Below are 14181 nucleotides of genomic sequence, written 5' to 3' on the forward strand. Positions count from 1 at the left end.
ATGGTGGTCTACACATACGCCACTCAAATTATAAGTTGGTCTTCTTAAGCCCTCGAAGCTTCGTGTTAGGGATCTTTTCATGTAAAAAGTATACACATAGTAACAGATTTTGATCTGTGATTCGCATTCCTGTTGAATTTTACAAAGTAGCCTTATTATTTATTTTTTTTTAATAATCTGTTGTTAAGTAAAGTAAATATAACTATTTATACAAATTTGTATACTAAAGAGGAAGTTCACAGTGTTGAAAATTTCTACTTGTAGAAAGTCTGAGGGTTCTAATCTACGTAGAACGAAAGATATTGCTCATGCGAAAATTTTATCACGTAAGATGTAACTTCTGAACTTTCATACTGAGAAAAAGATCTATCTCGTTTTCTTCCTCGTTGACTTAAGTTCTAGTGAGCCAAAATGTTATAAATGACATCAGTGAAAAAATGTCTTTTTGTAGAGATTTTCCTCCCACTTTCCGACGGGAAGAAAATCTAAAGAAATGTGAAATATCAAACTAAAGACATACTTCTAACGTTTTGATTCAGCAGGAAAAAAAAATGAACTGTAGAGTTTTTTCTGAAGGAAAACCAGACTTATAGTGGGCAGAACGTTGAACTACAGAACATAAGGTAATAATTAGAATTCGATTTTTTAGCTTAAAAAGTTTTTTTCTCAAAATTTGATTTGTGTGAATTATAGTATAGTGTTTAAAGCTTTTTTAGTTCAATTTATTGTTACATAATTTTGTCATTCTAAATAACTGAAACATGTTAGAGAATTTATTATACATCGGCATTGTACAGTCTACTGGGTAGCATATATCATAAAAAGATGAAAAGTATGAGCGATTTCGTTATGCATATAGCCTTTCTGTAATTTATATCAAGGGTATGATTTTCTTCATCCTGAAAGTTTTTTTCTCTGTAATTTCGTTTCCAGAATACTATTCTAGTCGGGTGATATTTGCTGAAAATAGATTCTTTCTCTCAATATTTCGTAATTCGCTCGATGATTAATTGTGACATGAATTTTAACAAGCTAAAATCAAACTAACAAAGTACTGTCAAACTTCTCTGTAACCGAGAGAAACAAAAATCTGAGAACAAAATTGATACACAAATATCTCAACGAGTGGCGGTAGCTGACTAAATTTCAGTTTTAGATGTTATAATTTATGATTCAGTGCCTGACATTGCACCACAGTGGTTTATCCTTGGAATTCTTGGTTCATAGTCTAATCATTCTAACATGAAAGTTCAGAAGCTCATATCTCAAAAATCAAATCTCGTACCTTTAACACTTTTTTTTTTTTTTTTTTTTTTTTTTTTTTTTTGCACAACTTCTGTCTTGTGGGGCTCATCAAGTGCCAACAAAACCCGAAATTTGACTACTGCGCACTCTCTTGGTTAATCTTATAATATTTTCTTGTAACATAAATTGGGTTTTGGAATACTTAAAGGATAATGTGACGTATGAGTGTTACTAATATTGCTCAATCATTAAACGATGCATTGATATATTTTTATTATAATATGAACTTACTGCGAATATTTAAAAAAGGCAATTTAATATAATTTAATTATGAAAAGAAAGTAATTTCTTTTTTTAAATCAAATAACTATATATTTTGAAGTATTGTCATATTGGTTTATTATAAACTTTTAATATTAGTTAGTTCTCTTAGTATATATCTATCTATCTAACCTATCACTAGTGCTTGAAGTGGAAAAGGAAGTGTTCGTGGTCATTTCAGCAAGATTTGAATTAAATAACGGTTGGTTGCGAAATAAAATTGCTTAGTTTCTATACCAAACTACCTTTAACTAAAGAAATTGATAGTATACTTTTGATAAAATAAGGAAATATCAATCAATTTGATAACCAAAAACATATATAATTGAAGGTTTCATACTAGGCTCTAGTTCATTAATTTTTTTTATTATATTATTTTTGTAACACAGTTGTTACACAAGATTTCATTGAATTTATCTCGTTTTTTCGAAATGTCAGAGTTCAAAGTATACATACCATAAAAAATTATACCTTGTACTAATCCTGTTTAATGAATATAGGTAATGAATATCATAGTGAATACAGGTTTAATGAATATTAATAGGTAATGAATATCATCATTCGTTGTTTTTCCTCTATCGATAACAATGCTAGAACAGTGTTGCCGAAAAAATAATAAGTTGATACAAATAACGAACTGTAATAAACTATTTCTATCATCTCGTATTTATGCATAGTTAACCTTTTGGGTATATAAACTGCACCTGTTACTCATAATATAGATACTAACGCGAAGTGAAAGTTAATTAGTTATGCTAATTTTGTATTCATTTTCCAATCTTCTGTATTGGTAATAAAGCACAAAGCAAATAATAATCTTCAAAATAATCTTTAAAGATTATAGTGAATAGTATGTTGTTGGAGAGAGAGACAAAGATGTAACTTGGTACTGAAAGGTACTCTTACGAGAGAGGGTTGCAACCGAAGTGTTCTTTATCTATGTGCTAGACACATATGGACTCATGCTTTCACATGGTAGCACTGTTTTTCTGATATGATACTATACCATACATTGCTACATATGACAAATTTCGTATCTAAGCTAACAACATTTGACGTGTATACATGTTTCTCGAGCACTTCTGTATGCATATACATTCAAAAAGGTCAAGGATATTTTTTACAGAAACTATATAAGACACTCTTAAGTACACTAGCCTTTTTTCAGATACATGGAAGAAACAAGAATAAAAAAAAAAAAAGAATAGGAGAGATGTATTGTATATCTGATGTTTTTATCTAAGAGCAAAACATTTTATGTATTATTATTATTATTATTATTATTCTGAAGATGTATATATCCTCTACAACATATCTTTTTCCTGTAAATGGAATTTTCCGATTTGTGTCTTACTTCAGCGTAGAATTTGCTTTGTTCTTAGTGCTGTTTCTCAATTTAAGTGGAAACGTGTCTGTATCTCACGTTGGGAGCTTAAAACTATATGTTCTTGGATAGAGAGACAGGCGGGGATAGGAGGAAAGGGGGAAGAAGCGCAGAGTGTCTTATTACGTATTCGCGCTGAGTGAACAAAGAGAGCGAAGTCTTAGTGGAACTTCCCACTGTTTCCGACGTGACACAGTTTTCAAATCCGTTGTTAGGAAGATATACTTTTCGTACGATTGTCATGTTATCTTGAAGTAGTGAAGGCGTATTTTTTTTAAAATAAAAAATCCATTCGTGAATTCTGTTTTTTAGTATCTATTTTTTAGTACATGACACGTATATTTTACTGTCTGTGCCTTTTTAAAGAATTATACTTTATGCAGTATTTACATATATTGTAAGCAGAATTGGTGACTTAGAAAACCACATTACTACATATACTTTTTTTTTTCATTATTTCAAGGTTTTAAGATATTTTGAAAGAAAGTTTTCTATAAAAATTATACGTTAAACTAGAAACCAAATCACTGAAGACAGCAACGTTTATTTTAAAAATTAATAACTGTGTAACAGTTTCGCCAATTAACTGAATATATTGGCTTCATCAGTCACTGCCTGTATGTGACAGAGTCTGATGAAACCAATATGTTCAGTTAGTTGGCGAAACTGTTACACAGTTATTAATTTTTTAAAATAAAAATTACTTTGATCAGTGATTCGTTTTCTAATTTGAGTTATTTAGGATAGCAAAGATAATATGAACCAGTTAATAAGTTAAAAATTATATAATTTAATTAATTCTTTTTGGGTCCAATTATGAACTTGTTGGAGAAGGATTATGAACATGAGTTCTCCATGGTTGAAGTACTCCAAATATTTTTCTCTTCTTCAAACCTATTATCATAACATTTCTTTGTGTTTGAACTCAACTTATAACTGAGCTACAGGACAGATAAATATTTCGTGAAGTATATCATAGACTTTATTTGATTCTAAATAAATTTTTAGAGACCTAATATAAAACGGTTATTGGTATATCAGCACCATAGATTTCCGATGTTTCAGGGACTTACTAAACACTTTTGCTTTAAATTACCTACTTAATACAGTTTCGTATTTTGTCTTGCTTATTCTGCTAAGATTAAGATTCAAGAGATGTTTATGATAGATCTTCTTTAAAAGATCTTGACTCGGAAATAAATAGTTAAACTAACTGATCTGCATTGTTGCTTTACAAGATATCAAAAGAAACATTCATGTTGTGCCTAATTTATTTCCTCGGTATTTTATCATTTGCTAATTTATTACATTTAAAAATATGTTTTATTTTAAAGCAAAAAAGAGTATAAAAATAATTATAATTTTTCTGTCCGAAATAAAACAAAAACGGCTTCCATTCCACTTCAAGCGCAACACCCTTTAACCCAAAACATATCCAATACACTTCCACAATCGCAACACAAACAACCTTCCACATGCACACATATTTCAGTGATTACCGCAGCAATATAGCTCCGAGTGACTCGGACAGGGACTGTCCCAGCAGGAGAGACTCGGAGACGTCGATGCCCCATCAGGCGCCGCGACTAGGTGTTACTGCCCCCACCAACGACTCCGAAAGTGGTGGATCTCATTCTCCATCGCCACGGGCCAGTAGAAGACGTCAGGTAAATCATCAATGTTTTATTTTAGATTCTTCAAATAACTGTATTTATTACTTTTTGATCTTAGTTCCTTTAAATAACTGTATTTCGTACTTAGTGCAACAGCACTGAAGACAATGAAACTCAGTACTATAGAAATACCAGTGTCAAGTACATGTGTATATTTGATCAGCATGCAAAGTAATGGCATACATTTTATGAAGAAACTCCTTCAACTGCAGCCGATATACCACTTTAAAATAGGTAAACAACATTTTTCATTAAATCTGAATCTATAAATATTTGTTCACGAAACAATATTTGCTCCTAAAAAGCAGATATTATAAACTAGTACAAAAATCGTAAGATGAACTAGTACAAAAATTACAAGGGGGGTTCTAAATTTGACAGATTGTAAACGTTTGCGGTATTTTCTTTCTCTTTTTGTTGTTTTGTAAGGATGCATTTCTTACATACTGTTCATGATTCAGAACAATATTAGTGTGATTCAGAATGGGAGGTTGTCCATTTCATATTTTTCAATTTAATATGTTCAGTTGCATGTTTAACTCTTTTCTTTCCATAATTTTGGATTATTTTCCTCATTGCTTCTTTCACTAATTTTCTTTCAGTATTTTGCACATAATTTGTAATTCTATAGGGTGGCCCAAAAGTAGGTATACACCCCTGTATTGATCAACTATCACATTCTAGTTTATCGGTGTATTTGCCTCGGCTGTCCCGAACTTAAGATATAAGTAAAAACACATTAAGAACAAATAATAAAGAAACTAAGTCTACTTGATGGATAACAATAAGAAATGATATAAAAACTAATGAGTTGATCAGTACGGGACTGTATACTTACTTTTGGGCCATCCTGTATTTCTGCACAAAAATGTAGGCATGTATTATTGCATGTAAGCGTATAAGACCATTCACCATGCAAGTAGAAGATTTGAAAGAGAAGCACGCAATGTTGTAATGTTCCGTAAGACACATTGAGAAATAGAATAAAAAATCCGTACTTTTATATCAAGTTCTCTGTTGGAAGCAATCCATATCTTTATATCAAATCCTCTGTTTGTACAGATACTATAAAATTTAAAGAGTAAAAATACGTTACTGGAACGAAGATCTAATTCAGGTCATCAATTGATAGTTGAATGATATATGCGGCAAATATGATTGAACATTGACCTCAAAAATAAAGATGTGTAGCTGGTGTATCTAGCTTCCAACTTAACCAATAAACTACCTTTTCTGGGCATCTCTGAAAGAAACGATTGTAAGGCTATTTACGAAATGTTCTTTTATGAGATATGAATAAAATCATTAGACACATTTTCGACAGAGTTATCCGAGAAAAGCTTACACTCATCATCAAGTGGGCGCATTTTTCTGGAGGAATGAATTATATCAATTAAAGGTGGCTCAATGATTAGGGTTTTGTCTAATATGCAAGATCTATTCCTGCTAGAAGTACAAGTAATTCGGACTCCATGTAACTGTCAGCCTCAATGAAAAAAAAATCCAAATAAAGATAAGCGTTTATTGTTAAACTATGAAAATTGTTTTATACTTAATTTTTTCTAGACACTACGAATAATAGTAAGAATTAGTTATTGTTAAACAACAAATAAGGTCAATACTTAAATTAGCACTTGTGTAATTTTGATGGTTACTATCATGCTATGATTAATCAACATCATATTTATGACTATATTTCGTAGTTTAAGATGATTAATTCAATTGTAAACACTTGCAAAATACTTTCTACTCAACTTGGAAAATTCTTCTTGAAATTATATAATATTTTATTCTATAATTATCTATTCTATAATATTTCATTATATAATTATCTATTAGCAATTTTTACATTTTTCTACATACACATTCAACATTTTTAATTCCGTCTCTCCAGTTCTAGGTGGCATACCTATATACAATGTTTTGCTCGGTCTGATCTAAGGATATAGATTTTGCTCAGCCTGATCTAAGGAATTTCTACTTTATTTTTACGCCTTGTATGTGTCAGCAATATTTCAATTAACAGAATTTATTCACTAAAATATGGAAACCGTTTGGCAGATTTTTCTAAACGGTTAGTGCTCAATTGTAGAGCTGCTTATGAAATGTGAACAAAATCGTTAGAACCGTTTTCGAAAAAATCGTCCGAGAAAAGCTTACATTCACCAGTAAATTGCTTCTTACGCACTTTTCTAAAATAAAAAAAAAAAATAATTATATCAATTAAGGTGGTTAAATGTTGAGTTCTTGCCTTTAGTAGAAAAGATCGATTCCCGGTAGAAGTACGAGTGATTCGGACTCTCTATGTTAAATTATATATCCACATGTCATGTATTCTCAGTGCCTCAATATGGCTAATTTTACACTACCAATGATTTATTTCAGCGAAAATCTTTCGAAAGCTGCTGCTGCTACTTTCATCTTCAGTCATTCCAAGTATGGAAATCGGAAAAACTAAATAACCGAAACACAACTTGTAGTTTATCCACTATCAAACTATCGTTTTACAGAATATAATTCACATACTTTAGATTTATCGTTTATCGTACTTAGAGTGACGGAGAATATTTTCGCTGCTATAAATACATTGGTGCTGTTAGCTTAGTCATGTCATACAGTTTTCTTTGATACACATAAATCAGTGGAGGGGATTTTCATTATTTAAAAATCTTTGAAACAACAACTATAAGCTTATTTCTCTGATTTTTTTATTGTTGTTCCTATTACTCCCTTAATATTACAAAAAAAAATTCTTTTAATAGTTTGTTAACTTTTGAACAATACGGAATCACTCATATATATATATATATATATATATATATATATATATATATATATATATATATATATATAAAATATACTTTGATAGTCTACTTATTAAACGAATGTTCTATTTGTCTATCAAAATAGAGGTAGTATATTATAAATCTATTAGTTTTATATTTATTATAATGACTAGCTACTAGCCACATTTAATTTTCAAATATCCAAAAAGATACAATGATTAGTGCATGTGTATATTTAAGCACAGATGTTAATCAGTTACTTTACTTGAATTATAATTGGTTGACTTAAAAATATAATCTGACCAAAGCGAACGCTTATTATTAATAATCTTTGTTACAATGTTCTCAATATATGTATATCATTGTCTTCATCAGATAATATATATATGGAATGTTATGTTCCTGAAATTGTAACACAGTTTAGTAATAACAAGTGTTCTCTTTCATTAAATTTTATTTTTGTTTAAGTTAAACACTAGAATAAGCAGCATTCAGTTCATAGTTATGTTAAGGAAGTATTCCAAAAGTACTGTTTTGTAGTATCGATTGGTCTCAATTCATTAAAAAAAAAAAAGTTTTACAATAAATTTTTAAAGTAGTAACAATAATGAATGTACTGTCAATAAATATTAATCCTGTAAGTACACACAGAGGTTTGTTGAACCTCTACCATGTTTCAAATATCCTGTGCATTACATCACATGATTGATGGATGACTTAATGTAAATTTAGTTTCCAGTCTCAGGCTCCGAAAACATTATGTTCCGTGTTAAATCTTTACAAATATATACTATAATATTGCAAGTTTCCTTGGATACGGTATGTCTTCTGTGATACAATTGGGTTTATTTGGAATGGAACACCAATGATTGGCCTACTTTGCAATGCTCTACGCTAGAAATTCACTTGATTGATCTTAAAAATGCTACATACTAGTTAAGATATACAGGGTGTTTCAAAACAACACCGACAACGTTTGGGACGTAATTCCTAACACCAAGATAAGACAAAAACTATAGACCATCCTGGGTGCACAAATATTTCCTTTCGGAGTTATAGGCTGCCGAAAACATGAAAAAATACATGTTAAAGGTCCACAGCTTCAAAACTATGAGACCTACCGTAGTCGAGTCAAGATTTCACTTAGGAACTAATATGTGGGCTTTTCAAAAATACATGTTTCAGAATCTTAAGGTACTCACAAAGCAACTTTTATAGAGGGAGTTTGGCTACGGGAATATAATTTGAAGTACTCTCCAATTACCTCCATAAAAATTGTTGCGGAAGTACCGCAGGATTGTGAAAAATGAATATTTGGATAGGGCACATATTAGTTCCTAAGTGGTCTTGGCCCGACTACAATAGGTTCCATAGTTTTGAAGCTATGAACCTTTAAAGTTCAATATTTCATGTTTTCGACAGCCTATAACTCCTAAAGGAAGCATTTGTGCACCCAGGATGGTTTATACTTTTCTGTCTTATCTTGGTGTCAGGAATCACCTGCCAAACGTTGTCGGTGTTGTTTTGAAACACCCTGTATTTCAGTCACACAGTTTTATTAATTACTTCTAAAATCTTATAAAAATCACGCAAGTTCTTCAGGGCCTCGCAGACCCTTCTGTTTCAAAAAACAAATGTTTGTTTGCAGGATTAATTTATACTTCTCTCTGTTTGATACAACGTAGTGCACTATTTGACAATCTTCATTTAATATTGTTTAAGATAGTGATATTGTTATATGCTAATATTTTCAGCAGAGGGTGCGAAATCACTCCTTAACATCACTGTGTCTCCTGTCACATCATCCATTTTTCTCCATTTTTCGAGAATGTCTTTTCATCTTAAAGAAGTTAATAGATGCATGCAATGAAAACACGTCACCCAGGAGAGTAGGGGCTTCCAGACAAATAACAAGGTAAAACTAATACGAATTCTTTCTTTGATTTTATTCATCTCTTTTCCACGAGTAGTAACATTGAATTCAAACAGTAATATGAGAACAATGCTATAAAAAATAAATGTTTTTAAGTTGAAGAGAATACATTTGGGCACTTTGAGCACACAGTATTGAGAATTTAGTAGCATACTGAGGCAGGGGTCGGTAGATATCAAAAGCGAATTATCTTGATTTGAAAGACAAAGATTTCTACACTGAGAGATGACAGGTCGTCTTGATATACAGTGCATATTCTAACATATATCCGTATAATACAAATGACATCACGAATTTGTATGCGTGGTGTCCGAAAGTCTTGATAGCTCTATATATGATATATCTACATTTTAGTGATTAGGTTGGTTTTAATGGTGTTTCTATTACCCTGTCAATGCTAAAGATTTTTTACATAAAGTGTTTCACGATGGGTAAATGAGGAGAGAATTTGGATATCTTGCTATTGCTTCAGATCCCTGAAGTCCTGATTTCTTTTCGTATGACAACATTCCATGGGCTATTATTGAGAAACGTGTATTCAATAAGTATATCAATCAACCAGAGAGCTGAGGGAAACTGCCTTTACACAAATCGACGAGGCAACTCTTCGTTAAATATTAGAAAGTACATAGTTACACCATAATATCGTGCCAAGGAAATGATGGGCTTCAAAGCATCTTCTTGAAGCTTAAACATTCATTTCACTAATAAATATTTCTTATATTTCTTGTAGGAATAATAAAACATTACCATTATTAGAAACATTAGAACCATCTCGTATAACAAGAACAACAATGTAGATTTAAAAAGGAAATAGTATTATCCAGCTTAGTATGTTGGTAGTTTCCTATTAACTATTATATATTCAAACCTGATCCCGAAATACTCAAGGGGAACATTATGCAACTAAATGTCTCGATTAGAACTACTCACACTCAACATATATGTCTGGAATAAATCGAAATATTAATACTAACAGTAGTCTCCATAAAAATATGCTTAACAACTACAGGTTGTTGTTCCACTCGAAGATAGCTCAGGAGGATTCAAAAAAAAAAAAAAAAAAAAAACATATGCGTGTTATTCCTATCTATAAATCAAATGAAATGAGGTTGTCACAAGAGGTGCTGAAAATGTTCTTTTCTGAGCGTCCAAATACGACGTTGCATGTTTAAGAAGATGGCTGCCAGAACCTCTAGTGTCACCGCTTGGATCTAGCATCGGACGTTCTCCCGTAACTCATCCAGTGTGCTTGGTTTATACAATAGGCACGCTCTTTTAGATCGCTCTACAGGAAAAGGTCAACTGGTGTGATGTCAACAAAGCTCCTCTGATAATTCTTAACAGAACTAGCAATCCAATAGTTGTTTACAATGAATACTTACACTTGCACAGGATATTGATACAGATTTATTACGATGTGAAAGCAAGCTTGCGCAATCGTCGCTTTTCGTGTTACATGAAGGCACGGTGGCTCAGTGGTAGAGCGCTTACCTCTGGTGCGTGGGGTCCCTGGTTCAATTCCCGGCCAAGTAAACTTGTAGTAGACAGCATCATGTCCAACGGTTTTCTCGGGTACTCCTGTTTCCTCCCACATTCTCATTCTAATAATACTTCCATCATCATTCACTTGCTTTAATGATCGTCTCCCTTAGACTAAAGGGCATAATCGTGGGATGTTAAACTGAAAGATTTCATTTCATTTTCTTTTCTTTTTGTGTTGCCGCCTCTACTTTCTCATGTACTAATTAACATGCCGTAAAATATGAATGAAATCTTTGAAATATTTACAATAGCAAAGAATGTTATCGCGGCTACTTTCGAGTAGGACACCCATTATAACATATACCTGCTTATCTCTATTTTGACATGTTACTAAATTCCAAATAATCAATCTGTGCCCAAATCTACTCCTTACATTGTACCTATATATAGTCTTGTTCATAAAATTGTAGCCACCCAGCCCTCTTTTAAAAAGCCCTGTAACCTAGTCCATTAGTGGGAGTGGTTAAACAAATATGAATCTTCTTTGGCAGTTTAAGACCCCTATTTAAAGTAAAAGTATTTCATTGTTCTACGTACAGGTGCAAGAATATAGATTTTTTAAAAAGAGGTTAGTGTCCAAAATTTTTGAATAAGACTATATATGGCATACATTTATACATAAGGACTTATACTTTTAAAAACTATTTTAAGAAATTTTGTGGTACCTCCTATCTTTATTTTGTCATTATGTGCAAATTAATGTATAGTATTTAGTGATATTACTTGACTAGAAAAGTATGGAAACTATCAAATCCTTATTAGAAAGTAAGAAGTTATTTGCCACTGCGAAATAGGATCTGGAGAATGAAATTATTGGTACAGCCTGAAAGGAGCAAATAAGTATGTGAATAAGTATGTTAATCTCTGTAAACTTTGTGTTACATTGTATTAATAAGGACATAAGGACATCTTGCTTCATTTGTTACACATTTTGCATTTTCGGAGCTATTCCAGAAAGCAGTTTAAATATTGCAATTAAATCACCATGATAATGTTTGTTTCATGTTTACATCTCGACTTTTAAAAGTCATCTCCTCAAACAACCGTATACAGCCCAAAGAATTAGTATCACTATTCAATCTTTATTCAATTGGGTGAAGTACACTGTTTACATCTTTCGTTTCTAAACTTAAATTTGTAACGTTATCATAGGCAAAAAGGGACACTATTTTAAAATCTCAAACGTTCTATTGTATTTTGACGTTGTTTGAGGGCGGAAACGAGAATAGAGATTCCAGTTAGTAATTGACATTGGTCTTCTGAACCACAAAAACGTTAATATATCTAGCCTTTTAGAGCTTGAGTTGATTATTAGCTAATATTGACTTTGACTACTGAGAGTATGCAGTGTCTATCAATCAGCTATCTATGCATATGTAAGCTAATTAGGATGCTTAATTTTTCATACATAATTTTGTTACTTTTCATGTCGCAGTCAAAGATGCAGATTCCGTTGCCGATCACTCTCATAAGTTTTTCAGTTCTTCAGTCATATCAGGCAAAGGTTGAGAATATAGGCTCTGTCTAACTTTTTCTCAAAATTCCCTATCAAACCACATTATTAATTATCTCTGGTATGAAATGGCATAACTGCTGAATCTGGAACATTATTTTATAAACATTCCTTTCAATTTGAGCGTTTTTGAGAAAAATCAAATTTCTTGCCGCACACTATCTTCAAAATTATAAATAACCCACTGAAATATCCGTTCTTTGTACGAAAAAAAATATTTATTGAAAATATTAGAAAGATATATTTGAACCATCCATCCATTTTAGGATGTGTATTTCAATGGAAATAAGGTGACCAAAAACCCGGCTCAACCAAATGCCAACTAAGTTGATGAATTCGTTGTAAACGGTTCAACCGTTTCCTCACTTTCGTGATTTTGTAAATAGAGAAATTAAAATATTATAGAAATTGGCTTTCCTTTTCTCCTTAGAAGCGGAATTTTTGAAAACGATGGGATACGTCCAATTAATTTTTAGTGAGAAGTTTACGTACGGAATTTCATCTTCCTACTAGCGGGACTCGTGAGTTACTCTATATTTAGTGGAACACTTGAACCTCCTCTTCCCTCTTTAGGGTAAGCATTTTAATAAATGTGACATGATAAAGACCCAGTTCGAGAGAGGTACTAACTATATTCAAATACTCATTTCAAACGATTAAGCCATCTTTCTTCCCGTAATGTGATTTCAAACAAGATACATTTCCTATTATATATGTATTGCAATGTCTATTAGGAAGAGACAATAACAGTCCAGAATTTAGCTCTTCACTAATTTATTTTATAAAATATTACAAAACAGTCTTTATAACTACAAAGAGAATATATTAGAATCTTCCTTATAACAAGTGAGGTGAAGGAAGGAAATGTTCCCTCATCGTTTAGCTCATAGCAGCCTCCTAGGCGTCTGTATTGCCTTCAGGGTACGGTACTTTGGTAACCCACTTAGCTCATGGCAACCTCCAAAGATTTGGGCAAGATAATACTTCTTCGTCCAGAGCAACCTCAGGAGCAGATGTAGGTTAAGTGATCAGTGCTCAACTGATACTTCCTTCCTCTTCGGGTCCATTTTTATAGGTGATATCTGGATGGCTCGTTCCTCCTCGGGCCCCGTCGTGTTGGCTTCGTGTCTTTCTGGTTACATTATGTGTATCGTGTGCTGTACTGATGATTGTAAACAAGGGGGATCCTAAAAGTATAGATATATATAATCTTTCTCATACCAGAGGTAACTCTAGAATAACTACAAAAATACGTTATACTGGAGTGAATAGTAATCAAAATTGCATTTTGTTGAGAATAAAGTATAATTTCTTTTTTGCGCAATGTTGGTACTCTGTTTTCTGTGAATTACTGTGAGTTCTGTTAGTAGTGTTTCATTGGTTGACAGGGATACTGTATGGAGTGTCCTAACTGGAAAAGCGTACGAAGGAACACCATCTATTGTTCTCCATGATGTAAGAGAGATTGAAACTTGGATCTTGAGGCTTCTAAGTGCACCAGTGCCTGTACCAGGAAAAACAAGAGTCGAGGTAATTCTTACTTTCTTTTAAATTTTTTACATGATATAGACCTATAGAAAAGAGAGTATTTATTTGTACGAATGTTATTTATAGTATTGCCTTCAGAATCCGAATGCTTCAGAACTCGAACAACTTGGAATTCGAACGACAAATTTGAGCAGATTTTAGCTGCTTTGGAATACGAACGTCCCGCACTTTGTGTATGTTTCTGCGTACGTTTCCGCAGCGCTCGTGTCACCCATACGCTTTGTAGCACAGTT

At 32.2% G+C, this 14181-nt stretch overlaps 1 protein-coding gene across 1 annotated transcript in view; it reads left to right on the forward strand.

Moving 5' to 3' along the window:
• The window catches only part of Rab3-GEF (Rab3 GDP-GTP exchange factor), a gene marked incomplete in the record, with an annotated part of 181798 nt that overhangs the window by 58495 nt on the left and 109122 nt on the right, over positions 1 to 14181 (forward strand). The window contains 3 exon segments of the mRNA XM_081751051.1: positions 4443 to 4617; positions 9164 to 9324; positions 13789 to 13930. Of these exon segments, the coding sequence (XP_081607177.1) occupies positions 4443 to 4617; positions 9164 to 9324; positions 13789 to 13930 (478 nt within the window).

Source organism: Thermobia domestica, chromosome 3 (genome assembly GCF_964235325.1).
Source record: "Thermobia domestica chromosome 3, izTheDome1.hap1.1, whole genome shotgun sequence".
In the NCBI taxonomy this organism is placed as follows: Eukaryota; Metazoa; Arthropoda; class Insecta; order Zygentoma; family Lepismatidae; genus Thermobia; species Thermobia domestica.